Raw genomic sequence first — 20,514 nt, 5'->3', positions numbered from 1 at the left:
GCTCGGACTCTTTCTTTGCCTTGACAGCCTTCTTCAAAGGAAAAAGCAACAAGCTTCATAAACAGGAACTGGATCCTCCGAGGACACAATCAAAAGGCCAACATCTTCCTACGTGGTCAATTGATTCAGTAAAAGGACCAGCACCTGCTACTGATATGAAACAGTTATACCATGAACGGCTCTCTTCGCAGGGGGCGGAATCTGAATCCTCCTTACCTTCCATCACATAATGAGTTGTTGTTCAGTCCAAGGAAGGTTCTTCTGCAGCTGATGAACTATCACACTGGTTTCAACTTCTTTTGTCATGAGAAAACTCAAAATTGAGAAGTAACAATTGATATCATCATGAGCAGCCCCTAAGTTCAAGATTGCAAATCAAACCTAACGATACCAGATATGCACAAGCTCCCCACCAGCAAGAGGAAGAACTCGACTAATACCATTATAGGCCTACCGCCACTCACCATCGCTAACCTAACCCAAACATACTGGTCAGCAATGAGCTGCCCATCAAGAGCACGGAACAAACTTCCCTTGTCAAGAAAAGGAAACGGGAAAGACGAGTACAAACCCCACCTTCCCCTGAACCAATGGAGTAAACTCATGTGCTACAGAAGCCTAAATCAAAGGGCACAATCTAGATTCAGCAGATGGGGATGACTGTAAACAATTTTACCCCCTACAAGAAGCTAATAGTGTATGATCTACAGCCAGTTTATCCAGCATCCACTCTTTCCAAACACTTACAAACATCCTGCATCACTTACCTGATGACATTGAAGCTAACAATTAAGCATTCAAACTGAAAGTATTATTAAAAATATTAAGCTGCCACGAACAAGACGCAACAGAACATCTGTACCTGTTGTGGCTAAATACAAAAGTGAACGTGTCTGACAAAAAAGTGGGAGGGGGTACTTGCCCGACCTCCCCACCTGTCGTTAAATACCTCGTTATCATATTCAATGGCCATTCCAGCCCTGTTGAAGACATTCCACATTTCCAAAGGACGAAAGATTTCTATAAAAGTATGAACACACAGCTCTTGTAAAATAATGAAATTTTACAGTATATTACACAGAAAAACATACCATGAAACACGAATTGGGTTACTTTATCCATTTTCTAGGCAAATTTCGGCTAAAATCAAGCTAACCAAAGTGAAACATTAACATTTTTTATTCTTTAACAAATTTCTACTTACCATAAACCATGAGGTGATAAGGGTCATCCCCAAAAGTGTTAAGAATTTTGTCCCACTGATGCTGCCAAAAGTTACCAGATGCTCCCCAGAAATGTTGTAGATGACTGTTAAGAAATCAAAGGATATGTCAGGAAATTAGTACAGAAATTTCAAAGCAAAATAGACACAATTGGAACCAATCTACAGGAAAATCTACAAGATTACTTACATTCTAGTACCGAGTTATCATTTATGTTATTACAAAACATGTTTGCATTCATCATTATTGTCAATATGAAAGTCATTTCTAGCTAATGAGTTCATTTTCTATTGAAGATAAACATTCGTATCACACACGATAGCAAAATAAACGTTTTAGATCACTAAATGAAATAGAATAGTGTAGAAGTATTGTACATAACTATGATATCTAAGAGAAACTATCACCACAGTATGGCCAAGATTCATAGTAGAAACCCAGGATAAAATTTAAAATAGCAGAAATCTTACCCTTAACTACTTCTAATTTACTTTAGTTATTATAAAACTATATCTTCAGAAAAAAATACACACTTATCTCCCTACAAACTGTGTTACCATAATGTAAAATGTGTAATAGAATGTAAAAATTAAAGCTGAAACATACCAAGTTAGCCTATGAGCTAAAATTCAATTAACCATGAAAAATAGTTTAGTGGTCTTTATCTAAAGGACATGTTTGAATTATCGTGTTAAAGAAAAACAAGTTTGGCATTAAGGCTTCACCAATGTACACATGTAGTGTAATTTTATTGACCAAAGATGAGAAAAGGGAGAATAAACCAAATACATGCCCGTAAAGCACACAGTGAAGACAAGATATGCCCAAATCCCGGTTATTGTTTATTTTTCACCATGACGTACCTAATTCGTCCCTTACTTTTAAAGTTTATAACAATACAATACTGTACTGTTAAGAGTCACAAGATATGTATAATTAATAAATTACATGTCTAATTACATATATAATTATTAGCCAGTCTGAGTTATGTAACAGAATGACTTCCCATGAACCATCAGGGCTTTGGAACCAAATGTTCTGACTACCAATAGTGGACCTGTACTTTTAAACCCTAAAGCTAAACCTTGTAGTTTTCTGCAAGATGATAATACTTGAAAAAAAAATGTATCTGCTTCTCGTATCCTTTAAAAAATGTAAAATGAACAAGAGAATAACAACCATAAGAAAAATCTAATATTTTGAAGAACATTTATTTTTTCCTTAAAAACCTGAGTCTTTTAATAGGGGTATGCTTTTAGTGAAGCTGGATACAGTTATTAAAGCTTTTACGAAGTGGTGGTAGTTACTGCTGGGGGGCAGGGAAATCTTGAGCACATAACAGGCCACTGAGACCTCACTTTCACTTTAAGCCTAGCACTTGCAAGGCAGTTAAGGCAGAAAGTGTGTTGAATACATTTGGCCATCTTTCCCCTCATCAGGGAGGATTGGTGGTAAAGTTACTCGATCATGTGGCTACTACATCTACCATCCAGTGAAGCACATAAAAGAAAAACTGTTACACCCCATAGGAAGTGGAAGAAAGAAGTGGTAGAAGTGCCAATCAATTCACCTCTCATTCTAGACATACACCACAACTGCTACCTTACGTAGGATCTATCTTTACCTATGAAGCAGCTAAGCTGAAGGACCTAGGCATGCTCGCAATTTCTTGAGCAACAACCACTGGGCTAATGATACTGGTAACCAGGACCCTGTAAGCATATTGCCAAAGGTAAGGGGAAGAGACTTGTCTTCAAGAATTGTAACTGCTGGAATAGATCCAATATATCCTACTTTATGCACACAAATCTAGGATGATTCCTCCGTCTCCTAACCTGTAAGGAAAGGATGTTCGATTATCTTACAAAGCCAGAAAGAAATGGTGTTCTAGGATCTTCCCTTATTCCTTCCATTGCTGTAGGAGGAATCTTTGTGTCCTCTCACAACAGAGAGGCAAGTCATCCTGGTCTCGTTAGTAGCTTTTGTAGGGAGGAGATGAAGAAGGATCTCAAATCATGGATGGCTAGGTTCTAGATCCTGAGCACAAATTCCTGAACTGATGCGATGGAGATCCTCTATTCTTCTGATTGACTTGTGGCGCAGGCAAAGTCACTGGCTGAGGATAGAGTGATGAACTCTCATCTGACATTCGTTCAATTGTTCGAATGGGACTGCTTGAAAGGCCTGCTAATTTGAGACTCCTCACGATCCTGTTGATTTTGGCAATGGGTCCAGACCTAAGAGTTAATTGAAAACTTGTTTCAAGGCCTGAGCAATATCCTTCACTACAAAGACTGAAGAGTTTCCCTGATGAAGGATGAAATAACTGGTAATTCCATTTGGCATATGGGCCCTTGGGAAAGATCAGGGTCATGACGAACCTAGCAGTCGTTAACCTACTATTAGTGATCGACAATACGGGAAGATGGAAGTGTGTAGAATCCTATGGATGCTGTAAGGTGTCTTCAAACGCTGCCGACAGACTGAGACTGAGGAGTAGAAACTGTATGGCAAACCGGTTGGGCAATGGTGAAAACCTGTAGTATAAAGTCTTTCTGCCCCACAATGATGTAAAGATCAAAATTGGTCCTACACAGAGTTACTGTCGACCGAGTATGTTTGCTTGCACAGTTCTGCGCAAATGAACCTTACAAACAGTCATACCTTGTCGACTTCCCAAGCGTGTGCCCATGCGATAAAAACTAGTGGAACCAGCTGAACCCATTGTCATAAATGGAAAGGAGTACAGTAGTTTTACAATGAACCGAGTACTTTACCATCCCTATTTGTAGTCACATTGCATGCGCTACTGGTAGGTTGAAAAGTGGGTGTCTTTCCTCTGACAACCACTTCCCTTAGGTGATTCTGATACTAGTGTGTGTTCCACCCTCATTGGATTTTTCTATGAACTGTAGGATTTCTGGAGGTGGGGATAGAATGGGACTCCCCTAGACAGCAAATTGTCAGTTAGCCATCAAGCCCAACTAACGAATGTTTCCTATTCTATTGAAACCAGAATGTAGGGAAACTGCTGGCTGCTTACCAGTGATGCTTCCAATAATCCTGGAGTAATCACTAACACATTCCCCTATGACGAAGGAAGATTCAGAAGCATACGCAGAAGTTCTTGTTTGTGTGGGAACAACTACGCAACTTTCCTCCGTCCTCTGTTAGCTGAAACAAATGTTCAATGTATTATAAGGACGATTTGGTCCTCTATTTCTGCCTAGCTGTGCAGCTGCATTACCGATTAAACAGGATATATGTACTGTAGTGTGGCAAAATACTGTCACATTCCTTGGCCTTGGAGTATCGCCTCGTGGAGGTGTGAAAGGTTGCAATTTCAGAAATTGTCCTTGTGGAAAACCACCAAACATACATGACAGACAGCACAGATACGAGACCGTATGCGTGAAAGGTAGTACAGTACCTCATAGACAGTACGTAGAACCCGTGCATGCGATTCTCATTGCACATGAATTTCCTGTGCGCTTGGATTCTTGGTGCAAGGAAACTTCTCTCAAGAAGAATGAATGAATGATTAGATGTTTTCTGGCATCTTGACATCGAAGGTCATTGACACCGATGTTGTTTATTATAAAGAGTAAAAAAAATTTAAACTAAAACCATAGATGTGAAAATGTTATAAAAGTTAAATAGCTTTCAGAAAACCTTCTTCTGAAATAAATCTGACAATGCCGCCAGAATTGTAAGACACACCATGTCCAAGAATCTTGGCAAGGATGAACCTGCCATCCTGACCTCGAGTCTCAAACGGATATCAGTTTCTTTCTGTGTTATAAGTGGTCAACAAATGCCTCACTGTCAAGGGTGTCAAGGGTATCAAACAGTCGTCACAATATGGTTGGTGATGGCCAGCCAGCAGAAACTCATGTGTCATCAGAGTGTGAACAAAGTGGAGACGACAAAGAGTAGTCTCCCACTTTCGGGGCATCCCGTTATACCTCCAAGGGGATGTAACATTATTTATTTCTCTCATCTTATTCTCAACTAAACTATCGCAATGCTGTTGCCAATTATTAGAAATAAAATTCTTAAATGTAGGTAAAAAATCATTACAGGGAATAGGATACCTTCTTGGTAGCAACTTGGCTACAGCATTCTTTGCCAGTGAATCTGCCTCCTCATTTCCAGACATCTATGTGTGTCGGAACCCAGCAAAATCGAACTGTTATACCTATCAGGCCAATATTTAAAAGCCACTCCAAAATCTTTAAAACTAAAGGGTTACTTGAATTAAAGACTTATAAAGCTTGTAGGAAACTTCTTACATCACTATAAATGGTAAAATTGCACTCCTATGTTAATGCTATTTTATCAATAGTGGTCAGTATGCCCTATAGTTTGACAGTAAGTAGGAAGATGTTGGCGGAAGTGCACCTTTACACTTAAAAGAACTACTATTGACTCCAAATCCAATGCCAGCATTAGATTTGGAGCCATCACTACACATTAAAGTCAATTTCCTACGTTCTTCAACAAGTTCCATAAAAAGACTTAGCTTCTGATTCAGTCATGTTTTTTTTAACACCAATAAAATATTTACAAAAAGATATCTCTGGTAATTTCCACAGAGGGGTTGATATCTTAAATGGAAGCACTTTACTTCTAATTATATCAAGACTGTATAATAATTGTTTCACCGGAAAACCATAAGGTTGAGGAAATTTTAAGTGCAACTCAAAAGTATGTGAGTGCCTTACAAGGCTTGCAGTCTGAAAGGCTAACAAAATTAGGGAGTCTTTGCATCCTAAACCAATACCGAACAATAGAAGACTTTTGGTAAAAGTCTACAGGTAACTCTCCAGCGTCAAAAAGGAGGCTTGGATAGGCGAAGTTCTAAAGGATCCTATAGTCAATCTAATACCAGTATGGTATATGGAACCTAAAACCTTTAGTTGACTTGGGGTGGCTGAGCAGTATATTTCACACCCATAACTAATTTTTGAAAAAATTAAGGACTTGTATAACTTTAAAACAGTTTTGCAGTCTGCTCCCCATGATGTTTGGGACAAAACTTTTAAAAGATTTAGAGCCTTAAGACATTTTACTTTTAAAGCTTTTAAGTGAGAAACCCATGTAAGCCTACAATCAAATATCAATCCTAAAAATCTAGCCTCACTTACACATGAGATTCATTGACCTTTGATATACTGTACATATTTGGGTCTGGATGTACTCCCCGAATGACTGAAATGGACAACCGTTTTGCTTGTCGAAAACTTAAACACATTCGTATCTGTCCACTGAATAATTTTGTCAATTGGGAGTTGTAATTTTCTCTTGACCAACATTCTAGATCCAGCAAATAATATTGAGAGAATATCTATGGGAATGATGGAGGTCCATTAATGGCCCTTGCAAACAGGGTTACACTTGCACACTACCCTGGGGAACTCTCTTTTCCTGACATTTCCTCTCTGATAGAGTTTAACCTACTATCACTTGAAAAAATCTATGTGAAATAAATAATTAAATGAACAATGGTAGCTCTTCTCTTAACACCAATTCATGAATGGTTTTAAGTGAACCATATCTCCATGCAGTATCATGTATCATATGCCTTTTCAAAGTAAAAAAAAAAAATGTTGCATGTTGTTTGGAAGCCAAGGCTTCACAAATAGAGGAATCCAGTCTTATCAACACATCAGTTGTTGAGTGCATTTTTCTAAATCCACACTGGATAGGTGACAGATAAAATACCCTTCTTTTCCAGGTACCACATCAATCATGGATTGACCATCTTCTCCATGATCTTACATAAGCAAGATATCAATGCAACTGGTCGAAAGTTTGCTGCTAAAAACTTATCCTTACCAGGTTTTAAAAAAGCTAAAATAATGGCTAGTTCCCAAACACTAAGATAACTACGATCATGCCATACTCTTTAAAAATGCTTAAAATAAATAACTTGGTATTAACATGGTTTTAGAAGAGGTAGGGGTTATATGAATCAGATTTTTACAGTTAGGCAGATATGCAAGAAATATTTAGCAAAAGGTAAGGAGGTGTATGTTGCGTTTATGGATCTGGAGAAAGCATATGATAGAGTTGATAGGGAAGCAATGTGGAATGTGATGAGGTTATATGGAGTTGGTGGAAGGTTGTTGCAAGCAGTGAAAAGTTTCTACAAAGGTAGTAAAGCATGTGTTAGAATAGGAAATGAAGTGAGTGATTGGTTTCCGGTGAGAGTGGGGCTGAGACAGGGATGTGTGATGTCGCCGTGGTTGTTTAACTTGTATGTTGATGGAGTGGTGAGAGAGGTGAATGCTCGAGTGCTTGGACGAGGATTAAAACTGGTAGGCGAGAATGACCATGAATGGGAGGTAAATCAGTTGTTGTTTGCGGATGATACTGTACTGGTAGCAGACACAGAAGAGAAGCTTGACCGACTAGTGACATGGAAGGGTGTGTGAGAGAAGGAAGTCGAGAGTTAATGTGGGTAAGAGTAAGGTTATGAGATGTACGAGAAGGGAAGGTGGTGCAAGGTTGAATGTCATGTTGAAAGGAGAGTTACTTGAGGAGGTGGATCAGTTTAAGTACTTGGGGTCTGTTGTTACAGCAAATGGTGGAGTGGAAGCAGATGTACGTCAGAGAGTCAATGAAGGTTGCAAAGTGTTGGGGGCAGTTAAGGGAGTAGTAAAAAATAGAGGGTTGGGCATGAATGTAAAGAGAGTTCTGTATGAGAAAGTGATTGTACCAACCGTGATGTATGGATCGGAGTTGTGGGGAATGAAAGTGATGGAGAGACAGAAATTGAATGTGTTTGAGATGAAGTGTCTAAGGAGTATGGCTGGTGTATCTCGAGTAGATAAGGTTAGGAACGAAGTGGTGGGGGAGAGAACGGGTGTAAGAAATGAGTTAGCGGCTAAAGTGGATATGAATGTGTTGAGGTGGTTTGGCCATGTTGAGAGAATGGAAAATGGCTGTCTGCTAAAGAAGGTGATGAATGCAAGAGTTGATGGGAGAAGTACAAGAGGAAGGCCAAGGTTTGGGTGGATGGATGGTGTAAAGAAAGCTCTGGGTGATAGGAGGATAGATGTGAGAGAGGCAAGAGAGCGTGCTAGAAACAGGAATGAATGGCGAGCGATTGTGACGCAGTTCCGGTAGGCCCTCCTGCTTCCTCCAGTGCCTTAGATGACCGCGGAGGTAGCAGCAGTAGGGGATTCAGCATTATGAAGCTTCATCTGTGGTGGATAATGTGGGAGGTTGGGCTGTGGCACCCTAGCAGTACCAGCTGAACTCGGTTGAGTCCCTGGTTAGGCTGAAGGAACATAAGAGAGTAGAGGTCCCCTTTTTGTTTTGTTTCATTGTTGATGTCGGCTATCCCCCAAAATTGGGGGAAGTGCCTTTGGTATATGTATGTATGTATGTATGCATTAACATGTACATGTTTAATCATTGCATACGGAATTCCATCGGGTCCAGGGACTGTATCATTACAAATAGTATGTGCAGAATCAAATACAATATTAGAGGGTTATTGCTCTTTGAGAACCAAAACACGGAGATCTAGTGAGTGAAGATCCACCTCGTGGTATGGTCCAAAAACGTATACCAGGGGATCCAGCATGAAGTGAGCTTGTGAAGTCTTCAGATATGTCTTGGGCATGTTGGCGAATGTAGAACTTTAAAGTCTCTGGCCTTAATAAAATGTGAACGAGTTCTCAGGAGGTGCGCCTATGGGGAGACTATATGCTTGAATGAGGGCTCAAGCTAGGAGGAAACCACTCATAAAGGAGACTTTACATGTGAAGATTGATGAGGTTGTTGAGACAAACTTTGGCACGCAGGGCTATCCACAGAAGCCTGGTGTTCTGAAGAACAATTTGTGCATGGAGACCCCTCACCTCATTCATAAAAGGGTGTTTATCTACACACAAGAAACGAATGTGAACAGGTAAGGGTGCATGCATAAGGGAGTCAAGGGAAATCCTGGAGCACCACTATCTCTTCTATGGGGAGAGAAATGGTAGGAGTTGCACATGCGCAACTCCATTTGATTGCTCTTCTTGGACTTCTTCCATATACAGGATAAAGTCCATGACAATCAGTACTATATGATGAGATAACAGTGATGCAGAAATGGTGGAGGAACTTGAAATGCTCCTTTCCAAAGGTCTTTCAGATCGATGATGACACTCCAACGGGGGAAAAGATCAAAGGAACCCCATGAAGAGACAGCACATTCAGGCAATATATCCTTAGCACCTTTCCGGAAATGGGAAGACACAAGGGAAAAGAAGGGCGGTGTCATCAATGTCTAAGGATTGTTAACCTTTTTAGGATTACGTTAACATTGTCATTGTCACCCGGCAAACAGGAATGCTATCTAACAGGAACAAGAATAAGGAAGTAGGTATGATTGCATAGAAAACACAAAACCACTGCACATTGGTCCTTCGTTTTAAACATCCCTCTTACAAAACAATCCGCCAACACAATTATCTAAAAGAAAATGTATGTCTGTATATCAGGTAGCTGTAAACAAAGTAGGAGCTCAGTGGCTTGTAGGGTAGGTGGGGCTTTCCCCAAACTAACTACTTCCACCTCATTAAACCTTTAACAACCATATCCAGCTTCACTGAAAGCATACTCCTACTATAGGACAAGGGTTTGTATTTGTGTAGGAACAAATATGAAATAAATGTGAAACTCATAAATATATTCACTAGTGTTCTTTACAATACATTAGCTAAAAATTCAACAACAATACAGTAATGTACTTGAAATTACTCCTACAACTCCTATCTATTCACGCAAGAAAACAAAGGCTTCATGAACATGGTTAAAAACAACAATGAAGTCATGGTCAACCACATGAACGTTATGACCACTAAAGGGATTTCTATACAAAAACAGAAAAGGAAAGAAATTAATTACAAAAAAACAAACATATACCAGGTAGCTAGGCTGGTTGGCACATGACATGTAGTCACCCCAAATCTGTTTTACATCTGATAATATAATACAAAGGAGCTTTCTGACAAAACATATTTTTTTCTAAATAAAACAATAAAAATTCCCAGGTTACCAAGTACAATAATAGTGTGTTAAGAAAAACATTTTGAGAATTTGTATCAAACTTTTGAGGAAAAGTGCTCTATAAATAAATATGTATATCATAAATGCAAATACCATTGAACCTACTATGTCAAACTGTTCCTTAGTGCCACAAACACAATAGTTGTGGACCCAATAATAAAGAGAGCTTTCTTTAGTGTTGACCACAAATCAGCTGCAGCAGGGGATGGTTTTCTCACACCCATCCCCTGGTCTCCTTGATACGACTTAACATCCGCCATGGAACCTGAAAATGAAACAGGCTTTGATGAACCATTTTAATTTACATAAAACTAATTGCAAACAGAAAAACAAAATTTTTAAAGAAACGTGGACTTTCCAAACTATAAAAGCCTAAGTCCTTTAATAGGAATATGGTATGACTTTAACGAAGCCAGAACGCGTATTTAAAGTCTAATGAGGTATCAATAAGTACCAACAGGTAGCAGGCAAGCCTTGTCCGCCTGTCCTAATTAAGGCTAGTAATGTCCTTTAAGGAAGTTATCCTCTTAGATATTACCATATTAAGCTAGGAGTTCTTTGCTTGAAAAGGAACGGAAGTGTCACTTATCTGAGCATACTAATGTGATCATCTAGTAGGGAGAATTGCTGATGCCTTATCTATCAGCAGGACCAGGTATTTTATGCACTGCTGGGCAAGTGATTCAACTTCTCCCAATTTTCACCATAGATCACAACCAAAGTGAGTAGTCTGTCTCAATCCTGAAGCAACTACCTCTTGGCAGAGGACCAGATTAGCCAGTCGTCGAGATTTCTCATAAGACACATCCCATTCAAGAGGGCCCAACCTGAGATTAGAGTGAGCTATTGTGGGAACACTTGGGGAGTAGTAGATAATCCAAAGCAGAGTTTTCAATTGATACACTACTCCCTTAATTATGATAAAGCAGAGATGCTTTCTCTTGAACACTGATAAATGGATATTCGACAATGCACATCCTTGTGGTCCACCAAATGCAAGCAGTCTTTCCCCCTCTCTGATGGCAGAACACATAGAACATGCCATCGTCATGCTAGATGAGGTTTGATAAACTTTTTAAGAAGCGAGAGGTCGATGAGTGTAAAATAACAGTGAACAATTCCAAATGACTTCAAGTGCTTTCTTCTCCTCCATCAATTTCACCTCTGCCACAAAGGATAAAACTTTCACCCATTTCGGAGTAAATTTAGAATGCCACAATAGTGTAAGTGAGGGAAGGTCAAAGAACTAAAAATAGTATTCTGTCTTGAAAGATGTCTACCACCCTCTGCCCTCTGTATCCTGCTGCTGCCACATTGCCCAATGGCATGACAGGCATCCCCATTCATAGCAGCTGTGGAAAGGGACTACTAACATCAGTGTCCCCTTCCTCCCTCTAATGCCCCTCCTTAACTTTCAGTTTAGACACAAAAGAGTGGAGCACTGTCTGTACCTTTCTTAGAGGAGGCAGCAGCTGGAAATCCTAAATAAGCTATTGAAGATTTGGCAGACTATAGATTTCACCACAGGGATCTTTGAACGGCCGGGGCTACTTAAGGTAACTGCAGTGGATGAGAATATCAAAGCTAGCCTTTCTCCACCATAGCCTCCATAACCATCTGAGGAAAAAGGACATGGCCTTCAAAAGTCGACATGACCTCTGTCCAAATTGCATGGAGATTAGGGAAACAATAGTGTCCCTTCTCTTCAAGACTCAGTTGAAACATTGACCTGCTGAGTGATGTGCCAAGAAGGTCACTCCATGGCAGCAGAGTAGGAAGCTAAGAAGACTGTACCCTCAGATTTGAATCCCTCTTGAGGAAAAACCATCACCAATGCAGAAACTGCGGGATCAACACGAAGAGTAGGACGACTTGCAGCCTTGGGCACGCCACACACAATCTCAGTTGTGAAGGGTGTAGAGGTGGCAGGATCCTGCTCAATCAGCTAGAACATAGTGAATTCTCAGGTCCAGAGATCTGCCATACGAACTAGTTTCGACCAAGATGATTCAAGTGAGGTCTTTGATCCTTGAGGGGCACAGAAATGATGATCAATGGTTGTCTCACCCACTTTCACAGGAGCCATGGTAGCCTCTCCAAAGTCTTCGCACTCACTGCTGAGAGCAAGAGCATTGACAAGCAAGACTCGATCTTGGTATTCATCGCCAGCGATAGATAAGTCAGGAGATGTTGGGGTGCTAAAAATAAGCTTCAACAAGCCCCTAAGGAAATACTGTACAGTATATTTTTTTCATAGTATGCAAGATCCAGACCAACAATGGTAATGTACCCTGAAGAGGTTGAAGGGAGCTTGATAGATTATTGGCCTCCCCTTCAGAAGCATGACTGCCATTTAAACTCGACCACAGAAGACGGACAACGTACATCATACATGGGCTCGAGGAGTGTAAGTGTGTCCCCACTGGTCTCTTCTTCCATGGGAAATTTGTCGTCGACTTCTAAGATCTTGACCCAGAAGAAAGCTAGTAAGAAGAAGCATGTGCACTCCTCATCTTCCTTATCTTGTTAGAATTTTCAGACTGCAACTTCTAAGAAGATATCATTGAAGCAGTCCAGGATGACCGATCGACAGGAGTTGCACAAGACTCGAACCTATCTCTTCCTGTTAACTAGCCAGAAAGACAGTGCGGTACCGAGAACTAACAAGAAACGAGATGGCTCACTATGCATTACAGGGTGCTGGGTCTTGTACCAAACTGGGCAACGCTATGTTGCTCTAGATATAGGGACCAGTCCGTCTTTCCCAATTTTTCTGAACACTCAACCAATATCTTTTCTTACTTGAGGCCAGCTCTATAAGACTCAAGTTTGACTCATTGAGCTGGTTAATCTTCATGAACCAACCCACACTGGAATAGTGTCTTGAGACATCAATCGGAACTTACACTCCCAGTATAGTATTGGTACTATTATCTCCTTCTGAACTGAGTACTCACACTATTGGTCTTTATCCCTTCCTTCTGATGGATGATCGAGGAAAACCTGTCTCTCTAAGGACTCTTCAGTTCCGAAGGAGAGAAATTGGCTCAAAGATCAGATCTTACTTGTCACTGAGAAGGGAAATACATGTACTGGAAAGTACCCAAAGACATATGCGAACAGGTGAGAGTGCGAGCACTGGATGGCTAATATGCACATGCATCTAGTATTATGCTAGTGGGTAGACGCACGGACCGGTGATATTGTGAGCAATGAAGCACTTGTGGGTGCAGGGTGTGCTAACAGGTAAGGAACTAGACATAAGTTATTGTCGTATTTTCTTCACCCTCAATTAATGGAGTAATGGGGTTCCTGAAACAATAATGGTTCTCCTACAGGGAAAGAAATGGTAGGAGTCACAGGAAAACAACAACTATCGATCGGTCTTTAGGACTTCTTCCTCCCAAAAGGGGAGTGGATGAAGGCCAGAGATGGTGTGGTGCAGCATGTGGGCCCCCACCTTACTCTTGATGCATCTGAAAAGAGCATCAGTTCCGAGGGAGGGACGCGAAGGTCGACACCATAGCGGAGGTTCTCGTCAGCCAACCACAACCTTAGGTCCGTCTGTACCTTTGACCCTAGATGAACTAGGGTGTCGCAGGTATCAGTGGCCTGATTCCATTGGGACTTGGGGCATCACTGGCAGATCTTATCCCTAGGCGACAATTGGGTACTAGACGGTGGCCTAAGAGACGTAGCCAGGTCTGGGCTGGTAGCTCTTCTCGCCTGAGGAAGGGCCCTGCTTCCTTCCTCAGCCTCTGAATTCTTTAGTCTGGTGGAAATGCTATGTGCCGTTTGGGGTCTATTATCATGCACAGATTTACCAGTCTTTGAGAGGGTAGCAGTTGAGACTTTTTGAGGTTTACCATGATCCACAGACCTTGGCGAAGCCTCAAAAGTTTATCTCCTGTTGAAGAGGTGTTGCCACCAAGTCTTGCTACAATCAGTCAATCATCAAGATGGCCTATCTTAGGTGACGGATGCCGATTCTGTGAGCCAAAGATGACACTAAGCTGATCACTTTCGTAAAGACCTGAGGTGCTGTGGAAAGACAGAAACAATGCCCCTTGAACTGGTATTGTTTCTGGTTGAACATGATTCTTAGATACTTCCTGGAAGACAGACGGACTGGGATCTCGAAGTATGTGTCCCTGAGATCAAGTTCACATGAAGTCCTGAGGGCTTGTTGCTAGTCTGACCATGCCGGATGTCTCCATCTTGAATGAGGTTTGATCGACAAACTTGTTCAAGGCCGAGCGATCGATGACTGGTCTACAGTCTCAAGACGCCTTTTTTTTTCACAAGGAAGAGTCGACTGAAGAAGCCTGGAGGCCCGTCGAGGACCTCTTGGAGAGCACCCTTCAACATGGTATGGACTTCGGCCTGAAGGGCCAGCTACTTTGCGGATCCCTTCACATAGGAACTTATTGGGACTGGATCCTGAGACAGTGGAGGGAGAGATAAAATTAAGGGGATGTAATACCCTCAAAAAATCACCTCGAACGTCCAGGGTTCAGCCCCAAGCTTCAGCCACCTTAGCCAGTGGCTTTGCAGGCATCCCCCTACAGATGGACATGGGGGAGGATTACCCATCCTAGTGGGATCAGCCTCTGCTAGAACCCCTGTTCCCCTTCCCTCCACAAAAGGATTGGAACCTCTACAGTTGCCTCAAAAGGATTTCTTAGAGGCATTAGGCCCCTACTGTCTTGGGCCCCTAGCCCTTTTCGTCTACAGCTGGGAATTAGACTATTTCTTCTGTGGTGGAGGTTGGTATAGCCATGATGTCAATGCCTTCTGAAGGAGGGAGTCCTGGTTGGACTTCCTTCACCCCTCACCTACTCACTCAATGTCTCCTGGCTCAAAGAGATAACTCCCCTAAAAAGAGGAGTTTCTTAGCCTGTGACAGCTGCCGATAGAACTTCTCAATGATTGAGTACCATCTCTTGAGAAAGGTATTCCCCCAAAGATTAACAACCTGGTGGGAATGTAATTCTTATCCTGGTGCCGGACAAGAGGAAGTGTTCCATTGACCAGTCCTGAGATCTGATCAGGCATTTGGGGGTCTTTGAGTGCCATAGACCTGGTCTAAGACCGTGTCTTTCCCATCCTGCAGAGCTGTCGATAAGTTTGGCAGGCCATTGATGGATCTAATGCAAACTAGAACCTGCCAGAGGGTGCGTTCAGACTCCTCCTGCTCCACCTCTGTGAGCTTAAGACTAGCGGCTCTGGGCAAAAGCTCATCCTCAAGACCAAATTGCTCATCCACCTCCAAGCTCTCATCCATAGCTAAGGCATGGAAGGAGATGGCCTTTAAAACCCTGCTTGCATATTGTGGACGCCTTGTGTGATGCATCAAACTGAGCTCCGATATTCCTGATTACAGACCCTCAAACTTTCGTCGATCACAGGTGGGTACCGTGTTACCGAACAATGTACACATCTTAATATCGTACACTTTTAAATCTTTATATCAATAAGTGATTTTCAATAACCATTGGTGAATAGTGTTGCTAGGCAGTGACGTCGTTATCTTGAGGCTGTGTGGCCACCTCATATATTTTGAGGGTCTTATACTGTATTGATTTCTGAGTGAGCAATAAGGGATGACCATTACAAAATATTTCAATATTTAGGTGGTTTACAGCATACAATTTCCAATTACTGCTTTTTCGCCAAATCAATTTAGTTTTTTTCACACCCAGGCACAGATTTGGTGTTTTTGGGCCTAGGACACTGAAAATTGGCATGGATGTTCCCATATCCTACTTCATTGTCAAGACCATCCTAAGAACTAAGGACAAGTGTAAAAAATTTTATAGGCTGCTTTGTTAATGAATGTGTTTTTATAGTTATTTTTTAAAACTTCAGGTTTTTTCATATCTTTAATAATAAGGGAGTTATTTGATCCGAAAATTGAGGTCACCGTGTGGGTAACAGGTTACCGAGGACACACCACAAATTCAAGGTTACTAACGCAGGATTAAAGTAAGGTCCCCGTCTAAATCTTTATGCATAGGTTTGTAAGGGGCTTGTCTTAAGACCCGTAGAACTTTTCGACACATCCCAGGTAGGAGGTTTGAATCTCCTAAATAGAGCAGAGAGTTCCCATGATAAGGAGAGATCAAGCCCTTTCAGTTTGAATACATGGCTCAAGGCTGAACGGTAGTCCTTTACCACAATGACTGAAAGGGATTTCTTGTTCCCCAGGAACACTAAAAAGTCTGCAATCATGAGAATAGTGGCCTCGAGTGAAACAATATTTCCCCACAACACCAATCACAGAAGATTTCCGTAAAATAACCCAACCTACTGTTACATGTATTGGTGTATCAATACAGTGGATGCATGTCATTCTACAAACTACCCTAGAAATATATTAGTGGCAATATTTCAGCAGTATGGCATTCATAGATAACATATTTGCTTAAAACATGTTTCCCTATAAGATATTTGCTTAGCATCCCAGATTAGGTTAACTGGGAATGTAAGGTTTCATAGTTTATGATGGCAAGAAAGTAAAATTAAAGTCCTGGTTAGATTTAGCATTATTTATCAATTCCTCAGTAATTTTTCCCCACCCAAAACCTGCAAATCCCAATAGGTGGTCTCCACCGCCAGAGAATATATCAGAGTATAGCCCACTAACTAATATTTATTTGTGACGGTAATAAAGGTTATTCTTGAAGAAAACAGGAGTTTTTCTATTGAAAATTTTTTTAAAGGAAAATGTTGTCCCGACTGGAACTATAATAATCTTGGCAAGAATAAGTATCCCAAATTCAATAAAAAAAAAAATAAAAAAAAGCCCACTACAGACCAATTCACCTGTCAGTACTGAAATGCCAAATAACTCCAGAACTACAGTCAACCTAGTTACAGAGGAAAAGTAGTTTTAATACCATAAGATACCACACAATCATTTTCACTTTGTTCCACCAGTAGTTCTCTTCAATTTGGTCATACAACAGACTGCAAAGAGAATGTAATCTTGTGCTAGGTTAACCAGGCCCAAGTTCTGGGCAATAACACCTGCAAAAAATTGCTGTAATTCGCTCTGCTTAAAAAGAATCACAAGTTTGGCTTAAAGGAAAGAACCTTCACTAAGAGAAAACCCTGAGTGCAACTGGTCTCAATAACAGGCCTATCAATAACAAAGGCCGGTTAATATATGATACTCTCTAATTTCTAGCGAAATTGGAATTCGCTATAAGAAATGGAAGAGTGCTGGCTAGTTTGGTATTTTTCTCTATATGTTTAATAGGGGCTGGGGCATAATAAGTTACATATCAGTCTGTTAAAATATTTATGAAATATGGTTTTCACTCCAAGTCCATTGTTACATCTGAGAGACAGAAGGGGACTTATTACGCATGCATTTTTTCCCATGGTTTGGGAAGTTTTCTGTGCATTTACAATGACACATTTGTCCGGTGATTTTTTTAAAACCAATTAACAGCTTACAAGTACTTCTTCATAAGTTCCCAGATGTTCTGCAACAGCCACTTTTTTCCTACCTTCGCCTTCAGTTTTAAGTTAACCACCATTTCGTAAAGACCTCTCCTCGAGTGAACTTAAGGGAAGCACATCAATATTTCAAAATTTTGTGTAATATTGTTTATGTCAGCAATTGATGATGATGGAAATGCTCTCCGTTCAGTGTAAAGCTATAGTTACTCATGTGAAATTTAAAAAATAACATCAAAATAAGGCCTCAAAGATCAGATTCTGACTTAATTTTCAGGGAAGGCCTGAACATTTTCTACAGTAAAGCTTTTGTAAAGATTGCCCAAAAAAAAAAAAAAAAAAAAGCAACAATGTCCATCATAAGGTAAGGATTTAGTTGTGATTTATTTTTTCATAATTGAAAGATTTATTTGTGACATACTTTTAGCTTGTGACCTGGGGGGTCCGGCTAGCGGTTGTGACCTGGGAAGGAGGGGTCCGGCTAGCGGTTGTGACCTGGGAAGGAGGGGTCCGGCTAGCGGTTGTGACCTGGGAAGGAGGGGTCCGGCTAGCGGTTGTGACCTGGGAAGGAGGGGTCCGGCTAGCGGTTGTGACCTGGGAAGGAGGGGTCCGGCTAGCGGTTGTGACCTGGGAAGGAGGGGTCCGGCTAGCGGTTGTGACCTGGGAAGGAGGGGTCCAGCTAGCGGTTGTGACCTGGGAAGGAGGGGTCCGGCTAGCGGTTGTGACCTGGGAAACGGGGGTCCGGGGGGCTTTTGACCAGGGAACTACTAGGTTAGGTTAGGTGGGTTTGTTAGGTTCTATAGCCTTTTACAAATCTCAAAAGTTGAATAATCACGTTTTTGGCCTATTTTCAGCCAATAACATGAACCATATATTTCTCCAACTGGTTACATTGGGCTTAATTTACATTTCTGACCATTATTATTGCTGCTAATCACTCGTTTATGACATTTTCCCACCCAAAAGGACACTGGTTTCCCCCTCTAGGGTCCCCCATAATTGTCTTTATATAAGGGGGTCCAAAACCTCACGACCGGGTGGTTTGCCCCAATAATCATGGTCAGAAATTTATTTAACACAAGATTCCTTGTAGGAAAACTATATGGTTTATGTATTTGGCTAGAAATTAAAGTATCATATATTTAACCAAACCTACCGTACAATCTAATACGCAACAGATTTTGATCAACACGACTCAACACTTTCACTTGAACTTTAGGCTAAAAGTGAATCTTATTACGTTAATTCTTAAATCCCATGTTGTTTAAAGTTCTGCAATTATTACAGACAACGACAACACTGTGAACGGATAATATAAGGGAATATTGAGTGCTCCTTACCTTCGTGGCTTCGTGACCGTGACTCCAGATCAATTATGGCAACAATAACAATGATCAAGTGGAATCGTTGTACGCGACTTTGGACTCAGCTGATCCTAGGGGAAATTTCAGGGGTCCTAGGGGAAAATGATGGCCTTTAACACAAAGGTTTTAATCTGTCGTTTGTGATTAGTAAAGATTTTGTGTACTTCTTTTATCTTTTTAAGTATCCTAACCCAGCAATAGGATTTCAGTGGTTAACTATTTAATGATTTTCATCAAAATCATATCACAAGTGGTATGGCATTAGTTGACCATAATTAACCGTCTAAATTTTGCTTCTATGGTATTGAGATTTAAATTGAAAATATGCCCTTAAATCTAAGGAAATGACTAACCAAAATAAAAATAAAATTATTCTAAGGCAGGTATTTACTGTCCTTCGACTTACATAAGTTTTAGGTGGCGACACCTACATTTTCTCCCTAGAAAGGTGCGTACTCAGAAGCTCCTCCCAAAACATTTGTTAGTAAAGGAATCAAAACAGTAAACAAGCTATTACTATAATAATTATTTTGTTCACCAAGTGCTTGCCTCGTTGTCAAATTTCAGTAATATATATATATTATATATCTATATCTATATGTGTGTATCCCAATATTTACTATGAAATTTCAGACAGGGAATCACGCAGCCTAGTTGGTTGTTATGAGTAAAATTTATATATACTGTACAATGAGTTTGACCAGAAAATATTTCAGTGAGCAGATATTGCTCACAGAGACAACGCTTCTCACGGTATAAAGACTGAACTATCTGTTGATTGTTTTAACATGATTATGTCTACTTCAAAGTCTTCCTTGGATAAGCCAAGCCACGTTGCAGGAGAAAGTGAAAATTATATATATATATATATATATATGTGTGTGTGTGTGTGTATATATATATATATATATATGTATGTGTGTGTGTGTGTGTGTGTGTGTGTATAAAACGGTCTCAAATGCCAAATTCTCCATTTTACAAATGTAAAGAACTGGCCTACTGCCTGGTGAGAGTTAACACTTATGTATGGTAATTTTTTCTCTTTCGAATATTGCTTAACCAGAAATGTTGCACTTGTAACTTGTGGTAGCAACATTTATTCAATAAAACATCTAAATAGTGATCTGGGAGAGAGAGAGAGAGAGAGAGAGAGAGAGAGAGAGATAATTTTCTTTTCTTTTCCATCCTTCTTAATCCAGACTTAGAAGATACTATTTTCATTGGCTTCTTACCATTTTGTCTACAGTAGGATAGAGGAAGATAAGACATTCTTTATTATGTTTGTTTGTAATTCTGATGATTACCATAGAGAATGGTTACGCCATATCTCTCATATTGATTGACATTATCTAAAGATCTTATGACTTCAGTTTTATAATCAAAATCTGAACAAATCA

At 40.5% G+C, this 20,514-nt stretch overlaps 1 protein-coding gene across 2 annotated transcripts in view; it reads right to left on the bottom strand.

Annotated features, from left to right (window-relative positions):
• Window positions 1-19,228, bottom strand: part of LOC137632290 (fatty acid hydroxylase domain-containing protein 2-like) — a 49,298-nt gene extending 30,070 nt beyond the window's left edge. The window contains exons 1-3 of one of the 2 annotated variants that reach the window (XM_068364194.1): window positions 19,094-19,228; window positions 10,395-10,554; window positions 1,205-1,308 (exon numbers count right to left, since the gene is read on the bottom strand). In XM_068364194.1, coding sequence (XP_068220295.1) covers window positions 1,205-1,308; window positions 10,395-10,549 — 259 coding nt within the window. In that variant the 5' untranslated portion in view covers window positions 10,550-10,554; window positions 19,094-19,228. Of the gene's footprint in view, window positions 1-1,204; window positions 1,309-10,394; window positions 10,555-18,909; window positions 19,023-19,093 lie in introns of those variants that run through there. The other variant, XM_068364195.1, reaches the window with a different exon arrangement.
• Between the last annotated feature and the right edge of the window lie 1,286 nt (window positions 19,229-20,514).

The sequence above is a fragment of the Palaemon carinicauda genome, chromosome 41, assembly GCF_036898095.1.
Source record: "Palaemon carinicauda isolate YSFRI2023 chromosome 41, ASM3689809v2, whole genome shotgun sequence".
Classification (NCBI taxonomy): Eukaryota; Metazoa; Arthropoda; class Malacostraca; order Decapoda; family Palaemonidae; genus Palaemon; species Palaemon carinicauda.
Note: the sequence above shows the minus strand (reverse complement) of the source record. Positions and strands in the feature narration are given on the sequence as shown.